Source organism: Scyliorhinus torazame, chromosome 21 (assembly GCF_047496885.1).
Source record: "Scyliorhinus torazame isolate Kashiwa2021f chromosome 21, sScyTor2.1, whole genome shotgun sequence".
NCBI lineage: Eukaryota > Metazoa > Chordata > Chondrichthyes > Carcharhiniformes > Scyliorhinidae > Scyliorhinus > Scyliorhinus torazame.
In genome coordinates, this window is record NC_092727.1 from 114,321,576 (window position 1) to 114,342,737 (window position 21,162).

A 21,162-nucleotide genomic window follows, 5' to 3' on the forward strand; every position below is an offset into this window, starting at 1 on the left:
CAGTCGGTCGGGGGTGGAGATCTGGGGGGTGGGCCTCAGGCTACGTCTGGGACTCTTTCCAGCTCTCCAGGATATGGCGTGCGGCGTACTATATTTCGGGGTCGGCGACCAGAGAATAACGCCCCATATCTATTTCAAGATAACATCATCATTAACTCACATTTTCATTACAAACTCCATAATTTGGCACAGTTAAGTTTTCCCATGTAACAGGACTCTCAAAACCTGGAAGATTTTCTTGTTTCCGATTAGACATTCCAGTATCACATCATCTTAAGTTATCTAAGCAATGCCAATGGACTGGATCCTCCGGTCCCCCAGCCGTGTGTTTCTCGGCGGCGTGCCATTCGCTGGAGACGAGATTCTCTAAGGGTGAAGGTGCCCTGCCAGCGGGAACAGAGAATCCCAGCGGCTGGAGAATTGCAGCCTATGTTTATTGCTTAATATGTTTCTTCCTCCAGACACTCAGAGAGCAGAGATGTGCAAATGGAGGCAGAGCTAGTAGCGATGTAAGTACAGATTTAAAATGTACAATTCTTTGCAATTATATGTTTTTACACCATCGATGTCCGTTCTGTACCAATGCAATTACCTTTTGCATCAAGTGTTAGTATTTCTGTTTCCTATTATATTAGTTCACTGTTTATAAATGGGGTATCCTGTGTCCAATTGAATGGGTGCTAAGCAGGTTTGCATACTTTGAAATGGAAATAATCACTTCCGGTGGCAGTCATTAACTTGTCAGACCCAGCAGGGCCATCAGTGTCGGCTCAATTGTCAACAGAGCGACTGATGGAGTTTATCTCTGCGGAGCTCCAGAAACACAGAGTTCGTAAAAGAGAACCTCATGTAGACAATTGCGATCATGCTGGCCCCCATAAAGGGAGCAATGGACATAGCGGAGCAGAGACTGCGATGTCCAAGTGGCGACAGTGCAGGACTTGAGAGAATTTGAGCACTGACCAGGGCGAGTAAATTGGCTCACTCAAAGCCAGGTGGCAAGGTTGATGATGACCCAGAAGGCGCTAAAAGGGAAGGTAGACGACCAGGAAAACTGGTCCCGTCGACAAAACCTTCGAATTGTTGGGCTACCAGAGGGCAGGTACCCGACGGAATATGTTTCAAGGATGCTCGGAAAACTGGTCGGGGAGGAGGGCTTCACCAAACCCCCAGAGGGGTTAATTCTGCATTATGTTTTCGCTATTAGTATCACTCCTGTGTTATTTTTTCTTGTTTGTTTTTTCTCTCTGGGCAGATACAATTGTATAGTCAAAGTATGAGTGTGAGAAGTCTGTCATAAAATAAAAAATCTTTCAATTAAAATATTTTTTTTTAATAGAAATAATTTGTATGTTGCATACTTTTTGCCTGAGGCTTCTCTAATTACTTCCCAGGTTTCTCCCAGAAGAGTCATTGTTATTGTCCCCATTGTAACCAGCAATTGCTACTACTCGTTGCAACAGAAGCAATTAGTTTAAAGGAAAAGCTTGTCGTATTACTGGAAGGTTTTCCCTTTTTGACAACTTTTGAGTGCTAGGCATAAGGGAAAAGAGAGAATTGTTCTATCTGAATCACTGTTTACTTATAAATTCCCATCGTTTTGTTTCAGGCCTCCCTGATTGTCACTGAAGAGCTGCATCTAATAACCTTTGAGACAGAAGTTTATCATCAAGGACTTAAAATTGATTTGGAGGTGTGTTACAGTAATATTGCGCCATCTGCTAGTTTTTGTTAATTTATTCCAACTTTTCTATTGCTTATATTTCAATTAATTTACTAGCTCACATTTGTTTTAAAGTAATTCCTTTTTGCTTGCTAAATTATGTTCTGGCATAATTTCACATATTTCAACTTTTGATTGTGCCATAAGCAATCTTAACTTTGTAAATTACAACAATCAGTCTGACACACAGTTTCTGTTGATGGGTTAAACCTAACACTCAAGGTACAGTACTTGATCATGATTCTTTTGAGATAGGATATGATACATGTATTGCTATTATTTCTATCACTCTAGGCAGTGTAAGAGGAAACTTGGGAGGCCAGATTACAGATCTGTACTTTTGTTTTGCAAGTGTACTTTCTTTTACAGAAAATAATGCTCTTATGTACCACTTTGAAGAAACCAAATACTATGTTTTTTGAAATCTACAGAGTTTGTGACATGTTTTTACGTGCAGTATTAACCACCTATATAAACTCTTTAACAGACCTCTTCACTGCCAGTTGTGGTCATCTCCAACATCTGTCAGATGCCAAATGCTTGGGCCTCAATCCTTTGGTATAATATGTTAACCAACAACCCAAAGGTATGAAACTCAACTGTTGCTTAAAGTTAACATTATCTGGTATGGTTTGGAAGGGAGCATTGAGTGTAATGTGTACTTTTCAGAAATTGAGTGATAGAAGATTTTTTTTTTTTTAAATGTACGTCCCATTTAGAAAGTGTCTAACTTGATACGCATTTCCAATATTCAGCATGATATGTCAGTAGCATGATATGTCAGATCTGTTTGGGTATGTGTTCAGTCATTGAGGTCAGCCTTGACTTACTGGTAGCACACTAGCTTCTGAGTTGAAAGGTCTTGATTTCAAACCCACTCCAGGAATTTTAACTTCAACCTAGATTATGTGCTAATGGAAATAAAAATTGGGAGAGATGTAAAACAATTTGCCAATTCACTTTTACCCATTTGATACTTATTGTACCCTCAAGATCTGCCTCCAGATTTCTAAAGAGATTTGGGCAGCACGGTGGCACAGTGACTAGCACTGCTGCCGCACGGCGGCAGGGACCGGGTTCAACTCCAGCTTGGGTGACTGTGTGGAGTTTGCACATTCTCCCCGTGTCTGCGTAGGTTTCCTCCGGGTGCTCGGGTTTCCTTCTACAGTCCAAAGATGTGCAGGTTAGGTGGATTGCCCATGCTAAAATTGCCCCTTAGTGTCCAAAAGGTAAGACGGGGTACGGAGATGGGGTGGCAGCATAGGCCTAGATAGGGCTCTTCTCAAGGGTCAGTGCACACCCAATGGGCCAAATGGTCTCCTTCTGCACTGCTATGATTCTATTTCAACGTTAATTTTTATCTGAATATAGAATCTGTGTTGATACACTCAATCAACTTTGTAACCTAATCAGTCTCAGTTGTAATCAGTCTCAGTTGACGTTTCTTTGAAAAAGCTCAATCTGCTGTTCAGAAAATATGATGGCAGCCAATGTTATAATGCCTTTATTCATGTTACATGGACAGTGTAAAGTCAAAATGAAAACTTGGTCATCTTTAAAAACTTGTCATGCACTAAATTATTTGCTTTGTTCATGTTCACTTATTGTCCTCGTTCTAAAATTGTACTTTCTGAAGTGCAGTTCAAAAAGGATGGAAGTATTTGCTTTGATCTTCAGGGTTTTTTTCATCCCGGAAGTATGTTTATACTTTAAACTATTTGGCAATCAGCAAGTATTATTGATTAATCAAAGTTTAGGGTATTTAATGGTAATAAAGTCACTGTCTATATAGCGAAGTTTGGAAGTGATGAATCAAGATGTAACAACTTTAGTACTTTTATCAACAGAGCTAACGTAAAATATTTAAGGTAATGTCATTATCACACTGCCACAAATTGATTTGCGGTGAATTAGGTTATTTATTACATCCTATTTTCAAACAGAATGTGAACTTTTTCACAAAACCACCAGTTGCCACATGGGACCAAGTAGCAGAGATTCTGAGTTGGCAGTTCTCTTCCACCACAAAAAGAGGCCTGAATATGGAGCAGCTAGGGACACTGGCCGAGAAGTTGCTAGGTGAGTAATAGAAATAGAAAATTGTCATTAAATCAGTAGGTTGCATGCCTGAGCACTATTGGAAATGTTCGTTGCTGTTCTACTGTTAAAAATGGTTCAAATCTTCGCTGAAATGGTAGAGAAGCTGTTGTGTCTATTCCGATTGAGAAACTAAAGACTGATCAAAGGTCAAAGTGGTGCAGAGTATATATTTTGCATACCATATGATCTAGCATGAATGCTAAGAGTGTTAAATCTACTACAATCCCCACACCAATACTGAAAACACAGCCCTATTTGAGCTCTGTCCTTTGAAAAACCAAATCTAGACATATAAAAATTTATATTAATGAAAGTTCAATATGATTATTTACACATAAGTTAAGTCTCCCCTCAGCCTACAGTGTTCCGGAGGAAACCACCCTAGCCTGTATAATCTTGCCTCATAACAAAAATTCTCCAATATAGACAATGTCCTTGTAAATCTATTTTCCTTAAGTATCTCTTCACGGAACTTACTCTTCAGGGTTTTAGTCAGAACAAAATTGATGAATCTAACTTTTGTAGTCAATCATATGATCTTCATGGTAATGAAACACTGCTGTTCCCTGGACATCTAACTTCCACCAGATGATTGGATACTACTGAGCATAACTCTCACATTATAGTGAGTGTGAACAAAATTGAGGGTTTAAGGCTAAAAGTAAAAATGACAGACTGTATGGTATTGCATCTGCATTCCAAATTGACATATAGCACTCTAAAATGGTTGCTCGTGTTTCATTCATTGCAATGTAAGTGAAGTTGGAGCATGTCCACCAAGTAATGTGTGATTTATTTTTAGACTTGGAGTTACAATTGCACTATGCTTTAAATGTCACCTAATGGAGTGAATACATGGACTGGAGTTATTTAAAAATCTAGTTACATTTCAAATTACATGTAAGATTGCCCAACTTAGAGGCAGTGGTGTTTTGGTATTGGAGCAGCACGGTGGCACAGTGGTTAGCACTGCTTGCCTAACAACGCCAGGGACCCGTGTTCAATTCCCGGCTTGGGTCACTGTCTGTGTGGTATTTGCACTTTCTCCCCGTGTCTGCATGTGTTTCCTCCAGGTGCTCCGGTTTCCTCCCACAGTCCAAAGATGTGGAGGCTAGGTGGATTGGCCATGCTAAATTGCCCCTTAGTGTCAATAAAAAAAGATGTGGAGGCTAGGTTAAGGGGTTATTGGGATAGGGCGGGGACCTGAGCTTGGGTGGAATATTCTTTCAAAGGGTCGGTGCAGACTCGATGGGCCGAAAGGCCTCCTTCTGCACTGTAGGGATTTTTTGATTCTATATCTTTTTTTTTAAATCAAGCTTCCATCTGCCAGTTAAAGATCCTGTGGCTTTACTCAAAGAAGTATGAAGTGTTCTCTCCATGTCGAAGCCATGTTTATTCTTCAACAAAGGCTGCCAATAAAACAAATTAACTGATTCTTTTCATTGTGATGTGGAATCTTGTTGGTGCAGAGTGCTGTGTTTCAGTCTAGAAAGTATTTAGGAACTGTTCAACAAAGTGTAAGACCACTGTATAAAGCGATGCAAATAATTTCGTAAAATTCATTCATTTTTCCTTGGTAAAAAATAAGATAATGATTTACAAATAGAACTATTCAAAACAAATGCAGTAAATTATGAACTTAAAACTCATGAAAAAATGAATTATCTATTTTGATCCTTTGTTCTCCCTGGTGACTGACTGCTGGGGCGAAATTCTCCTACCCGCCCCGCCACATTTCTGCGTCGACCGGCCGGCGGGAGTCTCCGTAACACCGGCCGGTCAATGGGGTTTCCCATTGTGGGGCAGCCCCACGCCGTCGGGAAACCCCCCGGTGCCGGCAGAACGGAGACTCCCGCCAGCGGAGAATGACGGCCCTTATCACCAAATACTTTCTGTTGGATTCTCCGTCAGTGGGTTCCTTCACTTTGCCAGCAGCGCACGCACGCGGGATTCCCAGCGGCACGGGTGGCCATAATGGGAAACCCAATTGGCCGGCTGCGGGAACAGAGAATCCTGCTGCCAGCGGGGGAGGGTCGGGCCGGAAAACGGGGCTGGCGGTTTAAAGAATCCCGCCCCCAATATCATCTTGGGGGACACTTATGGTTTTGGTTGTTCTATTTACTTTTGTATGATCATCCTATGGGTGTAACTGAAACAGGATAATGTTGATTGCCTGCAGGACTGGAATGCATGAATTATTTTCCGTTTGTATTTTTGAATTGCTTCATTCATTTCTTTGATTTCTTAAAATTCTTTAAGTAATGGTTTTGTTCCATTTTTTAGGTCCTGGCGTCAACTACTCTGGGTGCCAAATCACTTGGGCAAAATTCTGTAAAGTGAGTGAACAGCCTTTTATTTTTTGTTCAGTTAGTTAAAGACTTTCAAAAGACTTGATATTAAGTTTTAAACTTGCTTTCCTGCCATTCTTTCATTGGTTAAAAGTGCAAATTTACAAACAACTTTTTATTTGTTTCAAGTTTTAATTCTTCTCATTGTTCTGTCAAATATTGGTCAGAATCTTCATTGTACTAATTTAAAGTCCGCAGTCTTCAAATAATTTCAGTGTTTTTTAACTGATACTTTTCTAAATAACATCTAATCTGGCTATCCCATCTTGTTCATTACTGATTTACAAAGAGCTTGTGCGCGATTCTCCGACCCCCCCCCCCCCCCCCCCCCCCCCCGGCCGGGTCGGAGAATCGCCGGGGGCTGGCGTGAATCTCGCTCCTGCCGTGTCCTGAATTCTCCGCCACCAGAGAATCGGCAGGGGCGGGAATTGTGCCGCGCCAGTCGGCGGGCTGCACCCGGCGATTCTCCGGCCCACGCTCGGCCGAAGTCCCGCCGCTGTCAACCCTCGCCAGCCAGCGTGGATTGAACCACCTACCTTACCAGCGGGGGCAGACGGCGCGGGCGATCTGGCCCCGGGGGGTGCCCCCACAGTGGCCTGGCCCGCGATCGGGGCCCACCGATCGGCAGGCAGGCCTGTGCCGCGGGGGCACTCTTTTTCTTCCGCCTTCGCCATGGTCTCCACTATGGCGGAGGCGGAAGAGACCCCCTCCACTGCGCATGCGCGGGGATGCCGTGAGCGTCCGCTGACGCTCCCGCGCATGCGTCACCCGGCGAAGTCCTTTCGGCGCCGGCTGGCATGGCGCCAAAGGCCTTTCCCGCCAGCCGGCGGGGCGCAAATCACTCCGGCGCCGGCCTAGCCCCTCAAGGTGAGGGTTTGGCCTCTAAAGGTGCGGAGAATTCCGCACCATTGGGGCGGCCCGACGCCGGAGTGGTTCCCGCCACTCCATTACGCCGGATTCCCCCGCCCCGCTGGGTAGGGGAGAATCCCGGCCCTTATGTTGCACCAAATGCGTGGGCAATTTCATGAAAGCAGCATTTTTCTTAGGTGAATAACAATGACAACTTAAATAACATGCAAATTGTTAGTTTAAAAAAAATTTAATTCCCCTCAATACTTTTTTTTCTTTTAGGAGAATATGCCTGGCAAAGCATTTTCATTCTGGGTATGGCTGGACAATATCATAGACTTGGTGAAGAAATTCATTCTTTCTCTGTGGAACGATGGGTGAGAGTTTGCGACGTCGCATCTTTTATTTGTAATCCTTCACATGCTTGTTACTTTAGTCCTTCATTGCTTGAGCAATGGCACAGTGGTTAGCACTGCTGCCTCACTGCGCCAGGGACCCGTGTTCAATTCTGACCTTGGGTGACTGTGTGGAGGTTGCACATTCTCACAGCGTCTCCGTGGGATTCCTCTGGGTGCTCCACTTTGTTCCCACGGTCCAAAGATGTGCAGGTTAGGTAGATTGGCCATGCTAAATTGCCCTCGGTGTCCAAAAGATTAGATGGGGTTACTGGTTTGCGGAGATAGGGTGGGGGCTTGGGCCTAGATAGGGTTAGTGCAGACTCAATGGGCGAATGGCCTCCTTGTACATTGTAGTGATTCTAAATTCATTCCGCTAGCCTATGTTCTGGAATTTAGCATGTTCAGCCCTACAGATCACTGCAATCTGTTGCATTAAATTTTGATAACAATGTTAGAAACATTCTGAGCTTGGCAGAGTGCCCAAACTTTGATCTATTTACAATAAAATTTGTAATTTTCCTGACGAGCCTGATTTAATTTGTTTTGTAATAGGTATATCATGGGTTTCATCAGCAAAGAAAGAGAGAGAGCCTTACTGAATGTGAAACCCCCAGGCACATTCCTTCTTCGTTTCAGTGAGAGCAACAAAGAAGGAGGAATCACATTTACATGGGTGGAAAAGGATATTAATGGTATGTAACTGTTTTCGATGACATATCTTGATGTGAAATAGTGTCATAAATGGAGAAATCAGAATTTAGTTAACGATATCATACAAATGATTACTTTCCAGAAAAGGTTGTGTGGCATACGTTTCCGTGTGAAGCTACAACAGGACCCAAATCACCTAATTACCAACCTAGTGACATGGTTCTGTTACCAGACTCTAATAATCCATAAAAAATAGAGCTCAATTCCCACCTTGACAGTTTGAGTATTTTAATTTTGTAATACAAAGCTGACATGAATAAAATTGTCCTTGAAGCAGCTGATAAATTGTTGTAAAAACCCCACAGGTTCATTATTGGCTTAGATGGAAATACATTTTCTGTTTTGCCTGATGCAGCTTGTAGAATGTGATTCCAATCTTTCAGGAATGTGAGCAACTCTTGAACTGCATTCTGAAGTTGCCTAGCAAACCGCTCAATTGTATCAAACAGCTGTTGAAGAAGACCTGGCACTAATTGCCCAAGAGCATCTAGCACTGGGCAGCAAATAATTTCCTTGCCAGTGAAGCCCGCATCCTGGGTGTGTAATTATTTTAGTTCTCTGATTGACTATGGTGAATTACATGTCTAGCAACATTCAGTCGTAAGAATGTAATGCATAATCTACCTCGGCTAATTAATTTTATACTCTCTGAAGTAATGAAAGCAAAACACGTGAGAAATTAATTTTTAAAATTTGTATGATACAGCAAGACTATTTCGAACACTTCTGCAATTGAGGTTAGTGACCCAGAAGGATACATTATCACTTTGAAGAGTCACTTGTAAAATCTCAACCTAGTATTATTTTTTTTAAAATTGTGTTCTGCAATGATCTTATTTATACGGAACTGCCACACCCACTTCTGTATTTCAAGTACTAAAATGTTTGTGCTCTGAATATTGAATGTTCAATGCGACCCTCCTCGTCTTCCTGTTGGGGTAAACATAGAACATTACAGCGCAACACAGGCCCTTCGGCCCTCAATGTTGCGCCGACCTGTGAAACCACTCTAAAGCCCATCTACACTATTCCCATGTGTTGCCTCGGAGACAGACGACTGAAGTATGACATTTCATTGTTTGGAGTCAAGCTCCAGCATTTCTGCCTTCAGCCTCAAAAATGGCACAGACCTTTTTAATTTGAAAATGAATACGGGTGGGTGAGAAAACTAAGCGTTAGAAATGCATCTACTCAAATAACATTTATAGCCCTCAAACTTCTAATTACATCCAGAGATGTCCAATCCACCGACTAAAAAAATTAGATCCTCCATTCTTGTTAATAACTAGGACATTTATCAATTATACACCTTTTCTCTTCAGAAAAAGAAAATGAAATGTGACTTTAAAGTTGTTTGTTGTATCACTGATTTCCATCCAACTCTACTGTTACTCAGCTATTAATGTCATAACAGTGCATGTGTTTCATAAGCTGAGTGAGTCAGAATCTGCTTCTGGTTGAGAGAAACATTTAGCAATAAAGCAGGCCCTCAGTGTGAATGTTTCTGACGGTTTCCTAATAGTTTTTCCACTCATCAGTGGATTCATTTTATTTTGGAATGTATTGTAAAGTTGTGATGTTCTGATTTAAAATTGGAAGTGCAGAATGTAACCAGAGAAATTATTAGGAATATTGAGACTAGGGGCGGGATTCTCCCCTAGCCGGCGGGGCGGGGGGTCCCGGCGGGACGGAGTGGCATGAACCACTCCGGCGTTGGGCCGCCCCCAAAGGTGCGGAATCCTCCGCACCTTCAGGGGCTAGGCCCGCCCCGGAGTGGTTGCCGCCCCGCCGGCTGGCGTGGAAGGCCTTTGGCACCGCGCCAGCCGGGGCCGAAAGGACTCCGCCGGCTGCCGCGAGTCCACGCATGCGCGGGAGCGTCAGCGGCTGTTGACGTCATCTCCGCGCATGCGCATAGGGGGGGTTCACCTACGCATCGACCATGGCGAAGGCTGATGGTCGGCGCGTAGGAAAAGAGTGCCTCCACGGCACAGGCCCGCCTGCGGATTGGTGGGCCCCGATCGCGGGCCGGGCCACCGGAGGGGCCGATGTCCCGCTGCTAAAATGCCTGTCCCGCCGGCGTGGATTAAACCACCTCTCTTACCGGCGGGACAAGGCAGCGCGGTCGGGCTCCGGGGTCCTGGGGGGGCGCGGGGCGATCTGGCCCCGGGGGGTGCCCCACGGTGGCCTGGCCCGCGATCAGGGCCCACCGATCCGCGGACGGGCCTGTGCTGTGGGGGCACTCATTTCCTTCCGCCTTCGCCACGGTCTCCACCATGGCGGAGGCGGAAGAGATTCCCTCCACTGCACATGCGCGGGAATGCCATCAGCGGCCGCTAACGCTCCCGCGCATGTGCCGCCCGGAGATGTAATTTCCGCGCCAGCTGGCGGGGCACCAAAGGTCTTTTCCGCCAGCTGGCGGGGCGGAACTTTGTCTGGCGCGGGCCTAGCCCCTTAAGGTTGGGGCTCAGCACCCCAAGATACGGAGCATTCCGCACCTTTGGGGCGGCGCGATGCCCGACTGATTTGCGCCGTTTTGGGCGCCAGTCGGCGGACATCGTGCCGATACAGGAGAATTTCGCCCCAGATGTTGAAAGGGTTTTGTTAGTCTCAACCCCATTCCAAGTGGGCATATGGAGACCAGGGGCGAAATTCTCCGGAAACGGCGCGATGTCCACCGACTGGCGCCCAAAACGGCGCAAATCAGACGGGCATCGCGCCGCTCCAAAGGTGCGGAATGCTCCGCATCTTTGAGGGCCGAGCCCCAACATTGAGGGGCTAGGCCTGCGCCGGAGGAATTTCCGCCCCGCCAGCTGGCGGAAAAGGCCTTTGGTGCCCCGCCAGCTGGCGCGGAATTGACATCTCCGGGCGTCGCATGCGCGGGAGCGTCAGCGGCCGCTGACAGCATTCCCGCGCATGCCCAGTGGAGGGTGTCTCTTCCGCCTCCGCCATGGTGGAGACCGTGGCGGAGGCGGAAGGGAAAGAGTGCCCCCACGGCACAGGCCCGCCCGTGGGTCGGTGGGCCCCGATCGCGGGCCAGGCCACCGTGGGGGCACCCCGTGGGGGGTCGGAGAATGACGCCCCGGATGTCCAAAGCAGACTTGTTCCATTCCTAAGAATTTACTTTGAGGAGACTAAAATCATGCCAAACTAAAAATAACTTTTCTTGGAAGTTTTGGTGTTCAACTGTGAGGTGTTTTTTCATGTTTGGAGTAAGTTAAATTGAATTAATGAAATGTTTGAGTATATTGAAATGTTCCATCACTGTAACCCTAGTTTGTTTAAGTTTGGATTAATTTGGCTTTTTAAAACGTTTCTAACAGGAAAGACCCAGATCCAGTCTGTGGAACCATACACCAAACAGCAACTGACTAACATGTCTTTTGCTGACATTATTATAAGTTACAAGATTATGGATGCCACCAACATCCTTGTGTCACCACTCGTCTATTTGTACCCTGACATTCCAAAGGAAGAGGCATTTGGAAAATATTGCTGCAGTGAACCTCAAGAACCTATTGACCCCAATGATCCAGGTGAACTTTGAATACTGCCTAAGTTCTCATATTTGATCTTCTGTATGCTCACCTACTTGATCTTCTGTTCTTGTTGAACTATAAGTTCAAAATGTTGGTAATAAGGAGCTGTGCGTTGTACACCTTGAAAACAAGTCCACACTTTGAAGTTGAACTTCATCTGGCCAATCCTAAAGTAAGAGAAGCCAAAGACTTTTTAAAATAACTGATGTTTTGGAGATTAAAAAGTTACGGGGCAGTTAGCTAAATGGCTAGCATGTGGTTCAGAATAATGGCAACAGTGTAGGTTTAATTCCCATTCCCTCTGAGGTAGACTTGGGACCTGATACTTTACCATGTCTTGTGAGAGGCAACAGCAAACACTACAGACAAATATTGACCAAGAAAACAGATGAAATATCAGCAGATAATGAGACAAGGACCTGCCTTGGGCAGAGTGCTCATGATGAGGACATCAGTTATATGAGTAACAAAGCAGCTTTGCCTGTTTCAACACACCTGTTCTTTGGACCAGATTTGGAGCTGATCTGGACTTGATCAATCCCAGAATGTTGTCCATCAGTTCACTATGCTATACTCAGCTGATGTTCTTCTACAGTGATAGAGCTTTGGATTGCCTGCAAGGCAGAGCCATATGCCATCTTCCTTTCCAACGACTGGCTGTATTGCAGGTTGCATACAAGTATGCTTCTAGTAACTGATATGCCCTGAGAAGCCTAGGAATTTCCAAGATATTGAATTTGGTGATATTTCTGAAACATAGAATGTTACAGCATAGAAATTGATCATGCAACCCATCAAGTCTACTGCATTATTTGTCTCTGAATAAGCCACTTCATTTCATCGCTGCTCTATAATTTTTATTTTTAAATTTTGAGCAGTTGGCTAATTCCACAATGGAATTGTTAATTTTATTTTTCTAATCCCCCATTGGATCTTTGAAAGAATCTAAAATATGTTTGCTCTGCTTATAGTCTTGCTGACTAGCAGAAACAGTTTCCACTTATTTACTTTAGCATACCACTTCATTATTTTGAAAAACTATGTAACCTTCTCCATGCCAGTGAAGCAATAACTTCCACTAAAGTTGTCTCCATAACAGTGACCTCTCGTCCTTTGGAACTTGCCAGTCAATCTGCACTGGGTCTTTTCCAATGTTTTTACAACTTGACTGTAATGGAGTACATTAAGCTACTCTGAATCTATTTAGAAACATAAGAACAAGAGTAGGCTATTCAGCCCCCCAAGCCTGTTTCATTATTTAATTAGCTGTTTCGGACCTCAGTCTCATTTACCCACCTTTTTTTCCATATCATGGTCTCTGAAATTTCTTTCAACTTTGTTCCCTCAATATTACCTAAACACCTAGAACTTTGTTCCTCATTTGCTTTTTAACCATCCCTCTCAACCCTTATTAATATTTTAATGCATGTGTAGGCTACCTTGTCAATAAAGTTCATCCCCATACCAGAGCTGCACCTTATGCAACTGAACCTTTTTCTCCTCTATCATTATTACCCATTTATTTCTTTAAGTTAACTATTCCTTAACCCTCACTTTGGAAGGTCTTTTGGAAGGACCTGGGGCGGGATTCTCTGCAATCGGCGCGATGACAGGCGCCAAAAACGGCGTGAATCAGTCTGGCATCGCGCCACCCCAAAGGTGCGGAAGTCTCCGCATCTTGAGGGGCCGAGCCCTCACCTTGAGGGGCTAGGCCCGCGCCGGACTGATTTCTGCCCCGCCAGCTGGCGGGAAAGGCATTTGGTGCCCCGCCAGCTGGCGCGAAACTGACTTTGCCGGGCGGCGCATGCGCGGGGGCGTCAGCGGCCGCTCACGGCATCCCCGCGCATGTGCAGTGGAGGGGGTCTCTTCCGCCCCTGCCATGGTGGCGACCATGGCGAAGACGGAAGGAAAGAGTGCCCCCACGGCACAGGCCCGCCCGCGGATTGGTGGGCCCCGAGGGCCAGATCGCCCCGTGACACCCCCCCCCCCCCCCCCCCCCCCCCCGGACCCCGGAGCCTGCCCGCGCCACCTTGTCCCGCCGGTAAGGGAGGTGGTTTGATTCTCGCCGGCGGGACAGGCATTCCAGCAGCGGGACTTCGTCCCATCCGGGCCGGAGAATCGGTGGGGGGGGGGCGCCAACCGGCGCGGCGCGATTCCCACCCCCGCCGAATATCCGGTGCCGGAAAAGTCAGCAACCGGCGGGGGCGGGATTCACGCCAGCCCCCGGCGATTCTCCGACCCGGCGGTGGGTCGGAGAATCCCGCCCCTGACTCTTGTACTTCTCGACGTTGCTGGTTCCCCCAAGAAATATCACTATGTGACTCACACCCTCTTCTGTGCCCATAATGTAACACCTAGGCCTTGTGTTTCTGTCATCTACTCGCTATGAAATTTGCACTGTCAACGATGTCCTTGCCATGAACTGTTTTTCAAACTACCCCAGCCCATCTTTGAGTTGTTGTCTTTAGAACAAATATTAATTGTTTAAAAAGGTGAGTACTCAACTTTTCAGTTGGAAAATAATATGTATAGATTTGAAGGATAGAAAATGGAGACATGCATTCTTCAAATCTATATCCTTTGAACACAAAATGCTTGTTTCTTTTTATTTTTTAACACCCTGAGCTAACTTCCATTCATTTTTTAATATTGCAGAAACATTTGCATATCTGAAGCGAAAATTCATTTGTGTGACACCGTAAGTAAAAACATATATATTGTTTTTTGTTACTACTTTGCATGTGCTTCAATGACAAGTTTTGTGATCTAACCAAGTTCAATGAGCAACTTGGTAACAATAGCATTTTATAAATATTGAAATGCTGTTTGGAGGTTTTGAGCCAAAAGCTCTGAGTCCCACTCCAGTTCTTGATGGCCATCAAGGTGTGCTCACAGCACTGCCAAACAGGTTAATTGACAACCTGCAAATACACCAGTGGCAGGTGTAAGCGAGGGAGAGACTCCTTGTCGGCCATGCCTATGGCTTCAGGCTTGTGACTTCTTCCAGGAAAACTAAGCTGTGGAAACAGACAAAGCATGTGTTTTGTCTGCCTCGTGTGTCTTGAGACGTGAAAAGAGAATCAAGACAAGTGCTATTTAAGTCATTAACAATAGCAGTAATTCGTAACTCTTTTCATTACTTATACAGTTATCTCAACTTGAAATTTGGCTCTGACGTGAAAATCTCTGTTACTCTGTCTATCTAATTTGTACAGAACAAACTCTGGTAACACCAGTGACCTGTTCCCCATGTCTCCACGAACACTGGACTCTTTAATGCATTGTGGAAGTAATAATGAAGGATCCGAACAGGGAGCAGCAGGTGGCCTTGGTAAGTGGTGTGCAGGATTCTCTCGAAACATGTACTTTTCACCTAGCAAAATCGTGAAAGTGTAATCCAATGACTTGTTTTCAGTGGAAATTTCAAACAATTTTAATTTACTGTTTCATTTTTCTATTGCTTTACAGATTCCATTACTCTGGACATGGAGTTCGGCACAGAATGTGCCGCTTCTCCAATGTAAATTATGTGCACCAATTAGCCAATGCAGGATGTGTGGTTCTGGTTATAGCTTCAAAATGATTAACCACTAGTTATAATGGTTTACTCAGTAATTTGTTTATATCTCTTGTCTCCTGAACATTAGTGCTCTAATAATGTTATTATTACTGTTTAATTGCATATAATGCTTTTACTGCATTGTGTTATGTTAATTTCCAGCTGCTTATTCCAAATTTAATCCAACAAAGAAAGCTTTCTTTTCCACCAGTCAAGTACTTCAACATGGATCTTTTTTCGCCCTTTGTATTTGCAAATGGTTCAAAAGAAACAATCCCTTCTGTAGTACGTTGCAAGGCTCTAGTGCACAAAGGCCTTATGCTACCCTTGTATACTGTCCTGTCCTTTCTTCAGGTGGATTATCAATAGGTTCAAGTGTACAATTGCAACTCTTAGTGAGATTAACGGTGAATTCTTCCAAAGTGTGTTTCTTGACTATTTAGCAATGATTCACTTTATAAAAGAGATTTCTTGCTCCCAGTGCATCTGACACCCAGGTTTATGCGTGACCAGTGTTTGAACTGCTTTTTATTGTTTTCATTCTCGGAATCTTGATGCCCCTGGGAGGATTGTCATGGATTACCTTTTCCTCGTCCCCCTGAAAAAATGCTGACAAACTTTCCTTGAACCACTGAATCAGTTTGAGTAAACTGAACAACCTTCTGGTCACAAACTGATATCAGCTTATTATTTCATTTTTTTAAACTGAATTCAAATTCTGAAATTGCCATAATGGGAATTGCATTTGTGTGCTTTGGATTATTAGTCCAGGCCTCTTGAATCCTTGCACTGTATAGAGCTCAGAGAAGATGATGGTACTGAGACTGGACTATCGAGGAAAGGTATCAATCTCTGTTAGTGAGCTCTACTTTCTCTGGTTGTTCACTAGCCCTCAGAAGGGAAGCATTTTGCCGTGGTGCACTGGACAAGCTGACTGTGCTCAATTTATTTTAAGAGTTATCTTCAGTTTCTTGTTGAGTAAATGGATATTGTAGTGCATTGCTAAATTTAGGAATACAGTGGGATGTCCACGCGGCTGGTTGTTAATTAAATAAGTAAAAGTTGTTCTCGAAAACAGATTGATTGTTTTTATATTAAAAGCATTTTTTGTTACAACTCTTAAGCAAGGTTCTAAAAGACAGCTGCATCCATGTGGTATATTGCCACTGAGAAAAGAGGAATCTAATCTTGTTAATTTAGGAAGGTTTGAAAATGTAAATTGTATTAAATTGCAGGGGCTGGTAATATGTCTGGGATTTGTACCTTAGCGAGGTATTGTTGGCATTGCAGGAAGTGAACAATAATGGAATTGACTTGGACCCGCCTCGGCCCGAGGTAGAAGATTACAATGTAGTTGAGTGCATTTGACTAACGATTCAAGGTTTGCAACCATTCCAAATGATACTATGTTTATTATTGACATAAGGATATGCAGAGCAATGCTTGGTCTGACTGTGAGAATGCATTCTTAAGAATGTTGCCCGAGCACTTGAGGTTGATTTGTAGTGAATGGAATGTGCAAGTGGAATGCCATGTATGACCATTCTGGCCAAGGTTTCTCTACATTGGGTCATCAGAACTATTGTCGAAGGTCCAGTATTTGGGAAAAGGAAGGGTGAAGACCAGAAATCTCATTTGACCCCAGGCCTTTGAACGTGAGTGCTTTTTAAAATATCCCAGGGTTGTTCAAGATCATATTTCCACCCACACCTGTATAAAAAGCTTCTTTGCAAAGGCTACATTTTAATGTTAACAATTCCAGTGGGCATGCGTTGTGCTACTATGTGGATAACGTTGTGTTAAACTGTATAATCATGATTTTTGACTTGTAACTCAGAAATCCAAGATTATGTCAAGCAGATGCAATTGTTAGCGTACCTTTGTGTATCTTGCCCCTGACAGTACAGGAGAGGGATGAAAAATTCTACAAGTTTGAAAGATTTTCGTGATCAGGGATTTCAATTTACCAATGTTGGAAAAAGTAAATCTCTAGCAGAGAGCTACGGAGGTGTCCAAATTGAATTCTGACTTGTTTCAGTCACCATTTATTACCTCCCAACCCCCTGCTTACCTCCCAACCCCCTGCTTCAGTGTACTGCAGTTCTATTTCATCGTGCTGTAAAGAAAACTGTGTACCTCCACTGTTGTATTCAAAAATAATTACTTTTCAGAAGTAGGGAAGAATATTTCTAATCTCCTCTATTGTATATGGAGAAATTAAAGAATGTAGGGTTTAATGAATTCTAAAGCTGATTGAGTATCACTTAAGCTGTAGAACATTCTAATACATTGTATCCAATTCTGATTTTATTACTTTTGAATTAATTTAATTTGTATTGTGGAATGTATGGTTTGACTAATCAAGATATGTGTATATGAAAAGTATGCATAAATGAAAAGGACAGCATTCATTTATGCTGTAAATTTTATTGCTGTAATACTGAAAACTGTCTCCTTACCCTTTTACTGATTAAAAGGCCAAACTTTAACTGCTCAGTTGTCCCAGTTTCTTTTTCTTATCTTTGGGTTTGTCAAAATTGCCTCTATTGCCCTTGGCTGTGCTGCAAAATGAACAAATATATTTTCATCACCGTCAACTAAGGATGCCTCTCTCAAGTATGTACATAATTTATATAAGGGAACAGGAGAATATGTATCACTTTGAACTTTTTTTTAAACTAATTTCTCTGCATCAGTGGTACAGAGCCCAAGGGATAGTACTCAAAACCGCCCCACTTTGGCCGTTGCAATGCATTTCAAAATAGCTTTATATTGTACTGAAGGACCACCTTCAGCGTGTTTAATTATATTAATATGTTTGATTTTGCACTTAAAATAATTCCAGACAGCAAATATGATGGGCAAGAATTTGCACGGTTTTTGAAGGCCAACTATCAGCATTCGTTGCCATTACCTTCCCCGAAACTGACCGCAACTTCAGAATTGAGTGCATGCACAGATTAACATGATTGATGCAGAAAGGGTGTTTCCTTGCAGAGGGTCCAACAAGACCTATAGACAGTGGCTGCGCAGGCCAACAAATGTCTGATAGTGACTGCTCCGCCACCCCTGGAGAATCATAAGTGCTGTCACTTGGTAGAATTCACTTTCACAAGTGGAAAACCATTGAGATGTTTCATTCTTCGTGAATAAAACATGCCCAATCAAAGAAGAAGTTGGGTAAACGTTCCAAATGTCTGGTTAAAAATGTCTACGTCAAGGAGAGCCTGGAAAGAGATAGATTTTGTGGTGGGGAGTATGGACATTCCTAGAGAGTGGAATCCACGTGGTTGAAAGTAGAGCCACTATTGGAGTGAAATGAAGAAGAAATGCACTTTCTTCAGAATCCAAAACATCGCCATTTCCTGGATTTTCAGACCTTTTTTCCTTAGGATCCTTCAAACCACTAGATGAAAGTTATTCTGGAACTGCAAGAGAGTAAATAAGCACAATTGATCCCGACAACAGCCTTTCACGGGTGTAACTGCTGAACTTGAGATGTCTCATCTAAAAATAGTTGTTAGTGTTGATGAATGATGGAAAGGGTAAAACTTTTTATTTTAAATTATTAGTGGACCTAATCAATATATCATGGGGAGATGGGTTCATAGTGGTAATGTCACAAGACTAATAATACAGACACCAGGCCCCTTCTCTTTTTTTAATGCAATGTGGACGTCGCTGCCTAGGCCAGCATTTACCTATCCCTAATTTCTTTTGAAAGAGATTGGCTTGCTTGGCCATTTCAGAGGGCAGTTAAGAGCCAACCATGTTGTTATTGATGTGGAATCACACCTAGACCAGACCAGGCAAGGATGGCAAATTCCCTTGCCTAAAGAGATTTTAGTGAACCAATGCATTTTGATGAAATCAATGGTAGTTTAATGATATATCAGGATGAGATTTGAACTCCTGACTCCACAGCATTAAGGTGGGTCTCTGGATTATAACTTCAGTGGAATTACCACTGTCACCCCATCTCTGGGAGAGAGATCCCACTGAGGAAGCTGGTGGAATTTATATTAATCAATAAAATGTTTAAAATTAAAAGCCAGCCTTAGTAATGAAATTATCATCAATTGTCTGAAAAGCCCATCTGATTCATTAATGCCCTTTAGGAACTGAGGAGTTGAAGTAGGCCATTCAGCCTGCTCTGCCATTTAACTAGATCAATGCCATTTTCCCATGCTACCCCATACCCCTTCTGTCATTAGCACCGCAAAATATATCTATCTTTTGTCTCAAACATACTAAAGGACCGGTCTTACACAGTCCTCTGGGCTACAGTGTGACATGATGACGCACTGGTTAGCACTGCTGCCTCACGGCGCTAACGATCCCGGCCCCACGTCACTGTCTATGTGGAGCTTGTACATTCTCTTCGTGTCTGCCTCACCCCCACAAACCAAAAGATGTGTAGGGTAGGTGACTGGCCAAGCTAAATTACCCCTTAATTGGAAAAAAAAAAAGTTTTAAAACGCCCTCTGGGCTACAGAATTGCAAAGATTCCCGACTCGGGGACACGACAAGTCCGTTAAATCTCATAAGAGACCACTTGGGAGATTTGCAACGCTCGGAACGCCTTACGAGATTTACCAAGATATCACAAGACGTCGTGATCTGGATCTCGCCCTCACTTGGCGAAATTCCGATTAACATATTTAAATAACCCTATTGGCCCGATTCTCCTAAGGCCTGGGAACTAAAGTTCACGTCTGTGAGATTGCGATGCGGCGCGGTTTAGCATTTAAATGTTGGACCAGCATAACAGCAGCTGGCGGGGGGTGGGGGGGGTGGTCTCCTGGGCCATTGGAGGCCCCGGGTGTTTGGGCTCTTGGCAGAGTGGCATCCTGGTACTCCTGCTGGCACCTTGGCGCTACCACTGAGGAACCCCTGGCAGTGCCTGCTTGTGCCATGGATTGGACGGGGGGGGGGGGCTCAAGGATACCTTATGAGGTAAGTTGGGGCAGTGGGCTGGATCTGGAGGCTGTGGTGGAGTATTCATGGGAGGGTCAAGAGACCAGGGTGGCATTTAAAACTGGCGCCTGATCTCTTCCTGCACTGACAAGCTCAGTGCCCAAAACGGGACTCCGATTTTTGGGTATTAAATTGCGCCCTGTGACATCTGGTTCTAGAGCCCCAGTCAGGGGAAACCTACTACCGGCATCTACCATGTCTCGCTCCTTTGATATTACTGTCGTTGCCTGGTCTGACCCACATGTACTTCCAAAAGGCTATTGATATAATGCGGGACCAGTGACCTGTGAGCAAAGTTTTATAGCTCATGAAGTAAAAGATACATTAGCAGTATGGCTATGGGTTTGGCTGAATGACAGAAAACAGGCAGTAGTGGTTTATGGATCCTTTTGAGACTGGAGGAGGGTTTGAAGTGGAGTCCCTTAGGGATCACTGCTGGAACCCTTGCTTTCCCTGGTACATATTATTGACCTAGCTCCTGTCTTTTGAATGTTTTGTAAGACACGTCACCCAGACATCAAGAGTTCCCATGCATGTTGTCGCATTTTACCAACACTGTGTGCATGTGACATTGCCAAATGGTTTCCCTACCGTAAAACTGATTTACAGGCTCAGTTTCCACTTGGGTAGGGAGTAGTTTATTTGAGGCCGCAAGATCTAGTTTGCTTTTAATCGTACATGTAATGTGAATGTTTCTGCCTTTCTCAAGTGCCCTCGATCCTGCAGACAGAGAGCATTCCCCAGCAAGGTGGGGGTGAGGGGGTTGGAGGTGTCAGAGGCCCGGTTGGGGTGGGAGTCAAAGGGCTTGTAGTGAAGGTTGTGGAGTGGTCAAGGCATGAGTGAGTGATGCACTATTGCTGGGAGGGGTAGACCTGCTGGATTCAGCAGGTAAACACTCACCTGAATCCGGCAGTCACAACTGGGTTTAAGCTGTTTTTCCAAGGCATGGAAAATCTGGGCA

At 44.1% G+C, this 21,162-nt stretch overlaps 1 protein-coding gene across 1 annotated transcript in view; it reads left to right on the forward strand.

The window, feature by feature from the left end:
* The window catches only part of stat3 (signal transducer and activator of transcription 3 (acute-phase response factor)), a 69,056-nt gene extending 51,343 nt beyond the window's left edge, over window positions 1–17,713 (forward strand). Inside the window, exons 15-25 of the mRNA XM_072487315.1 lie at window positions 462–509; window positions 1,610–1,693; window positions 2,211–2,309; window positions 3,667–3,802; window positions 6,107–6,159; window positions 7,303–7,397; window positions 7,971–8,110; window positions 11,450–11,662; window positions 14,321–14,363; window positions 14,881–14,996; window positions 15,134–17,713. Of these exons, the coding sequence (XP_072343416.1) occupies window positions 462–509; window positions 1,610–1,693; window positions 2,211–2,309; window positions 3,667–3,802; window positions 6,107–6,159; window positions 7,303–7,397; window positions 7,971–8,110; window positions 11,450–11,662; window positions 14,321–14,363; window positions 14,881–14,996; window positions 15,134–15,189 (1,083 nt within the window). The 3' untranslated portion in view covers window positions 15,190–17,713. The remainder of the gene's footprint in view (window positions 1–461; window positions 510–1,609; window positions 1,694–2,210; window positions 2,310–3,666; window positions 3,803–6,106; window positions 6,160–7,302; window positions 7,398–7,970; window positions 8,111–11,449; window positions 11,663–14,320; window positions 14,364–14,880; window positions 14,997–15,133) is intronic.
* The last annotated feature ends 3,449 nt before the right edge of the window (window positions 17,714–21,162 follow it).